General features: G+C 42.5%; 1 protein-coding gene across 1 annotated transcript in view; it reads right to left on the reverse strand.

Annotated features, from left to right (window-relative positions):
• Positions 1-732: 732 nt before the first annotated feature.
• The window catches only part of LOC137657277 (uncharacterized), a 6,187-nt gene continuing 336 nt past the window's right edge, over positions 733-6,583 (reverse strand). Inside the window, exons 2-15 of the mRNA XM_068391613.1 lie at positions 6,248-6,382; positions 5,847-6,053; positions 5,446-5,742; positions 4,906-5,015; positions 4,559-4,684; positions 4,060-4,161; positions 3,628-3,891; positions 2,984-3,085; positions 2,687-2,815; positions 2,340-2,465; positions 1,760-1,942; positions 1,409-1,672; positions 1,100-1,321; positions 733-737 (exon numbers count right to left, since the gene is read on the reverse strand). Of these exons, the coding sequence (XP_068247714.1) occupies positions 733-737; positions 1,100-1,321; positions 1,409-1,672; positions 1,760-1,942; positions 2,340-2,465; positions 2,687-2,815; positions 2,984-3,085; positions 3,628-3,891; positions 4,060-4,161; positions 4,559-4,684; positions 4,906-5,015; positions 5,446-5,742; positions 5,847-6,053; positions 6,248-6,382 (2,272 nt within the window). The remainder of the gene's footprint in view (positions 738-1,099; positions 1,322-1,408; positions 1,673-1,759; positions 1,943-2,339; positions 2,466-2,686; positions 2,816-2,983; positions 3,086-3,627; positions 3,892-4,059; positions 4,162-4,558; positions 4,685-4,905; positions 5,016-5,445; positions 5,743-5,846; positions 6,054-6,247; positions 6,383-6,583) is intronic.

Consider the following 6,583-nt stretch of genomic DNA (forward strand, 5'->3'; position numbering starts at 1 on the left):
AATCTAAGAAACCCAATAGTAACCAAGAGTAACTGGCACCAGTATCCTTCCTTGGAGTAAAGGGTAAGGCATTTGCCATCCAGTAAATATCATATCCAAGGCAAAGAACTTGAGAGTATTTCTAATCCTTTCTATTAATATTGATTATTCGAGGTCTCGTGATTCATAATATGATTTCAGTTCCATAAAGGATAGACTACATGTACATTACATCACATATATGAAATGTGTATTCGTATACTCTTTATTTTAGATAAAGAAATGTAAATCCAAATTATCATGGCATTTACCAGAAAGAACTGAAGAACAAACATATATTAATTGAATCCAATTATTTCGATACATAAAAATCTCTCTAAGTATTGTTTGCTAGTGAAGTGGAGCATTTGTTTACGATCATGCAGGCTGGGATTTTTGTAAGATTCTTAGAGGACACTTTTCTTCTGTGTATGAGGTTTTAATTAGTTTGCAGAGTATTTCCTTAACGGATTTTCACTTCCAACATAATGAACATATTTTTTTTTTTCAGTTTTCAGATACTATGATAAATATTTTTTTCACTCTCTCTCTCTCTCTCTCTCTCTCTCTCTCTCTCTCTCTCTCTCTCTCTCTCTGTTACATAAGCTACCTAATGTTAATTCTGTTTTATATACCTCTTTTACCGGTTCATACTCTGTTATTGCCGTGTTTTTTTTTTTTCCTGTGTTATTATTTTACTCATTAGTGACATTGCTATTCTGTAAAAGATATAACATTCAGATATAATTCCCATCATTATTAATGTTATCTTTTTATATTGACTGAATAATCAAATGACAAACTTTATTGTTAAGAAAAGAAACAATAATATTTGATAACATTCATAAACACAAACAAATAATGAAAAAGACAATAGTCCGGGTCCTGTAAAATAGAGAAAATAAAGAACTTTTCTTAATCGCCCCTTTCATAGAATAGTCTAGGATAAACAATTCTTATCTGACATCATAACTCAAACACAATAGCTTTTGTTGAATGGAAATATATTTAACATATTCTGTTGAAAACTTATATATAAAAAAAAAGGTTAGAGTTTTTGTATAAGGAAATTCATTTGTGCCTGGGGCTGTATCATTGTAAGTTGAGGATGGGGCTTTATCATCGTTGGATGATGATAGGGTTTTACCATTGTAGGATGAGGATGGGGCTGTATCATTAAAAGAGGAGGATGGGTCTTTATAATTGTAGGATGATGATGGGGCTGTATCATTGTAAGATGAGGATGAGGGTGTATCATTGTAGGAAGAGGATGGGTCTTTACCATTGTAGGATGATGATGGGGCTGTATCATTGTAGGACGAGAATGGGGCTTTACCATTGTAGGAATAGGATGGGGCTGTATCATTTTACGATGAGGATGGGGCTTTACCACTGTAGGATGATGATGGGGCTGTATCAATGTAGGATGAGGATGGGGCTGCATCATTGTAGGAGGAGGATGGGTCTTTATCATTGTAGGATGGTGATGGGGCTGTATCATTGTAGGATGAGGATGGGGCTTTACCATTGTAGGATGATGATGGGGCTGTATCATTGTAGGATGAGGATAGGGCTTTACCAGTGTAGGATGAGGATAAGGCTGTATCATTGTAGGAGGAGGATGGGTCTTTATCATTGTAGGATGGGGATGGGGCTGTATCATTTTAGGAAGAGGATGGAACCTCATCAATTCAGGATGGTGATGGGGCTGTATAATTGTAGGGGGAGGATGGGGATTTACCATCGTAGGATGAGGATGGGTCTTTATAGTAGTAGGATGATGATGGGGATGTATCATTGTAGGATGAGGATAGGGCTTTACCAGTGTAGGATGAGGATGGGGCTCTATCATTGTAGGAAGAGGATGGGGCTCTATCATTGTAGGAGGGGAATGGGTCTTTATCATTGTAGGATGGTGATGCGGCTGTATCATTTTAGGTAGGAGGAGGCTGGGGCTTTACCATTGTAGGATGATGATGGGGTGCTGTATCATTGTAGGATGAGTATAGGGCTTTACCAGTGTAGGAAGAGTATAGGTCTGTATCATTCTAGGAGGAGGAAGGGGCTGTATCATTGGGAGATGAGGATGGGTCTTTATCATTGTAGGATGGTGATGTGGCTGTATCATTTTAGGAAGAGGATGGGCCCTCATCAATTTAGGATGGTGATAGGGCTGTATAATTGTAGCGGGAGGATGGGGCTTAACTATTTTAGGATGAGGATGGGGCTCTATCATTGTAAGATGAGGATGGGTTTTTATCTTTGTAAGAGGAGGATGGGTCTTTATGTATCATTGTAGGATGAGGATGGGGCTGTATCACTGTAGGATGAGATTGGGTTTTTATCTTTGTAAGAGGAGGATGGGTCTTTATCATTGGAGGATGATGATGGGGCTGTATCATTGTAGGATGAGGATGGGGCTTTACCATTGTAGGATGATGATGGGGCTGTATAATTGTAGGATGTGGATGGGACTTTACTATTTCAGGATGAGGATGGGGCTGTATCATTGTAAGATGAGGATGGGGCTGTATCATTGTAGGAGGTGGATGGGTCTTTACCATTGTAGGATGGTGATGGGGCTGTATCCTTTTAGGAAGAGGATGGTCCCTCATCAATTTAGGATGGTGATGGGGCTGTATAATTGTAAAAGGAGGTTGAAGTTTACCATTGTAGGATGAGGATGTGGCTCTATCATTGTAGGGTGAGGATGGGGCTATATCACTGTAGGATGAGGATGGGGCTTTACCATTGTAGGATGATGATGGGGCTGTATCACTGTAGGATGAGGATGGGGCTGTATTATTGTAGGAGGAAGATGGTTCTTTATCATTTTAGGATGAGGATGGGGTTGTATCATTGGAGGATGATGATGGGGTTGTATCATTGTAGGAGGAAGATAGGACTTTATCATTTTAAGATGATGATGGGGATGTATCATTTTAGGATTAGGATGGGGCTTTACCAATGTAGGAGGATGATGGGGCTGTATCATTGTAGGAGGAGGATGGGACTGTATCATTGTAGGATGAGGATGGTGCTGTATCATTGTAGGTTGGTGATGGGGCTGTATAATTTTAGGAAGAGGATGGGACCTCATCAATTTAGGATGGTGATGGTTCTGTATAATTGTATGGATGAGGAAGGGCTTTATCATTGTAGGATGAGGATGGGGCTGTATCATTGTAGGATGAGGATGGTGCTTTACCACTGTAGGATGAGGATGGGCTTTATCATTGTAGGATGAGGATGGGGCTCTATCATTGTAAGAGGGGAATGGGGCTTTATCATTTTAGGAAGAGGATGGGACCTCGTCAATTTAGGATGGTGATGGTTCTGTATAATTGTAGGAGGAGGATGGCGCTTTATGATTGTAGGATGAGGATGGGGCTGTATCATTGTAGGATGGGGATGTTGCTTTACCACTGTGGGATGAGGATGGGCTGTATCATTGTAGGCTGAGGATGGGGCTGTATCATTGTAGGATGAGGATAGGGCTTTACCACTGTAGGGTGAGGATGGGCTTTATCATTGTAGGATGAGGATGGGGCTGTATCATTGTAGGATGAGGATGGGCTTTATCATTGTATGATGAGGATGGGGCTTTACCACTGTAGGATGATGATGGGGCTGTATCAATGTAGGATGAGGATGGGGCTGCATCATTGTAGGAGGAGGATGGGTCTTTATCATTGTAGGATGGTGATGGGGCTGTATCATTGTAGGATGAGGATGGGGCTTTACCATTGTAGGATGATGATGGGGCTGTATCATTGTAGGATGAGGATAGGGCTTTACCAGTGTAGGATGAGGATAAGGCTGTATCATTGTAGGAGGAGGATGGGTCTTTATCATTGTAGGATGGGGATGGGGCTGTATCATTTTAGGAAGAGGATGGAACCTCATCAATTCAGGATGGTGATGGGGCTGTATAATTGTAGGGGGAGGATGGGGATTTATCATTGTAGGATGAGGATGGGTCTTTATAGTAGTAGGATGATGATGGGGATGTATCATTGTAGGATGAGGATAGGGCTTTACCAGTGTAGGATGAGGATGGGGCTCTATCATTGTAGGAAGAGGATGGGGCTCTATCATTGTAGGAGGGGAATGGGTCTTCATCATTGTAGGATGGTGATGCGGCTGTATCATTTTAGGTAGGAGGAGGCTGGGGCTTTACCATTGTAGGATGATGATGGGGTGCTGTATCATTGTAGGATGAGTATAGGGCTTTACCAGTGTAGGAAGAGTATAGGTCTGTATCATTCTAGGAGGAGGAAGGGGCTGTATCATTGGGAGATGAGGATGGGTCTTTTTCATTGTAGGATGGTGATGTGGCTGTATCATTTTAGGAAGAGGATGGGCCCTCATCAATTTAGGATGGTGATAGGGCTGTATAATTGTAGCGGGAGAATGGGGCTTAACTATTTTAGGATGAGGATGGGGCTCTATCATTGTAAGATGAGGATGGGTTTTTATCTTTGTAAGAGGAGGATGGGTCTTTATGTATCATTGTAGGATGAGGATGGGGCTGTATCACTGTAGGATGAGATTGGGTTTTTATCTTTGTAAGAGGAGGATGGGTCTTTATCATTGGAGGATGATGATGGGGCTGTATCATTGTAGGATGAGGATGGGGCTTTACCATTGTAGGATGATGATGGGGCTGTATAATTGTAGGATGTGGATGGGACTTTACTATTTCAGGATGAGGATGGGGCTGTATCATTGTAAGATGAGGATGGGGCTGTATCATTGTAGGAGGGGGATGGGTCTTTACCATTGTAGGATGGTGATGGGGCTGTATCCTTTTAGGAAGAGGATGGTCCCTCATCAATTTAGGATGGTGATGGGGCTGTATAATTGTAAAAGGAGGTTGAAGTTTACCATTGTAGGATGAGGATGTGGCTCTATCATTGTAGGGTGAGGATGGGGCTCTATCACTGTAGGATGAGGATGGGGCTTTACCATTGTAGGATGATGATGGGGCTGTATCACTGTAGGATGAGGATGGGGCTGTATTATTGTAGGAGGAAGATGGTTCTTTATCATTTTAGGATGAGGATGGGGTTGTATCATTGGAGGATGATGATGGGGTTGTATCATTGTAGGAGGAAGATAGGACTTTATCATTTTAAGATGATGATGGGGATGTATCATTTTAGGATTAGGATGGGGCTTTACCAATGTAGGAGGATGATGGGGCTGTATCATTGTAGGAGGAGGTTGGGACTGTATCATTGTAGGATGAGGATGGTGCTGTATCATTGTAGGTTGGTGATGGGGCTGTATAATTTTAGGAAGAGGATGGGACCTCATCAATTTAGGATGGTGATGGTTCTGTATAATTGTATGGATGAAGAAGGGCTTTATCATTGTAGGATGAGGACGGGGCTGTATCATTGTAGGATGAGGATGGTGCTTTACCACTGTAGGATGAGGATGGGCTTTATCATTGTAGGATGAGGATGGGGCTCTATCATTGTAAGAGGGGAATGGGGCTTTATCATTTTAGGAAGAGGATGGGACCTCGTCAATTTAGGATGGTGATGGTTCTGTATAATTGTAGGAGGAGGATGGCGCTTTATGATTGTAGGATGAGGATGGGGCTGTATCATTGTAGGATGGGGATGTTGCTTTACCACTGTGGGATGAGGATGGGCTGTATCATTGTAGGCTGAGGATGGGGCTGTATCATTGTAGGATGAGGATAGGGCTTTACCACTGTAGGGTGAGGATGGGCTTTATCATTGTAGGATGAGGATGGGGCTGTATCATTGTAGGATGAGGATGGGCTTTATCATTGTATGATGAGGATGGGGCTTTACCATTGTAGGATGAGGATGGGCTCTATCATTGTAGGATGAGGATGGGGCTGTATCATTGTGGGAGGAGGATGGGGCTTTACCCTTGTAGGAATAGGATGGGGCTGTATCATTGTAGGATTAGGATGGGGCTTTACCACTGTAGAATGAGGATTGGCTATATCATTGTAGGATGATGTTGGGGCTTTACCATTGTAGGATGAGGACGGGCTGTATCATAGTAGGATGAGGATGGGGCTGTATCATTGTAAGATAAGATGGGGCTTTACCACTGTAGGATAAGGATGGGCTGTATCATTGTAGGCTGAGGATGGTCCTGTATAATTGTAGGAGGAGGATGGGGCTTTATCATTGTAGGATGAGGATGTGGCTCTGTCATTGTAGGGTGAGGGTGGGGGCTTTACCACTGTAGGATGATGATGGGAGATATCATTGTATGATGAGGATGGGGCTTCACCACTGTAGGATGAGGATGGGCTGTATCATTGCAGGATGAGGATGGGGCTGTACCAGTGTAGGATGAAGTTAGGGCTTTACCACTGTAGGAAGATGATTGGCTCTATCATTGTAGGACGAGGATGTGGTTTTACAAATGTATGGTGAGGATGGGCTGTATCATTCTAGGATGAGGAGGGGTCTGTATCATTGCGGGAGGAGGATGGGTCATTACCATTGTAGGAATAGAATGGGGCTGTATCATTGTAGGATGAGGATGGGGCTTTACCACTATAGGATGAGGA

This window comes from Palaemon carinicauda, chromosome 18 (genome assembly GCF_036898095.1).
Source record: "Palaemon carinicauda isolate YSFRI2023 chromosome 18, ASM3689809v2, whole genome shotgun sequence".
Lineage (NCBI taxonomy): Eukaryota > Metazoa > Arthropoda > Malacostraca > Decapoda > Palaemonidae > Palaemon > Palaemon carinicauda.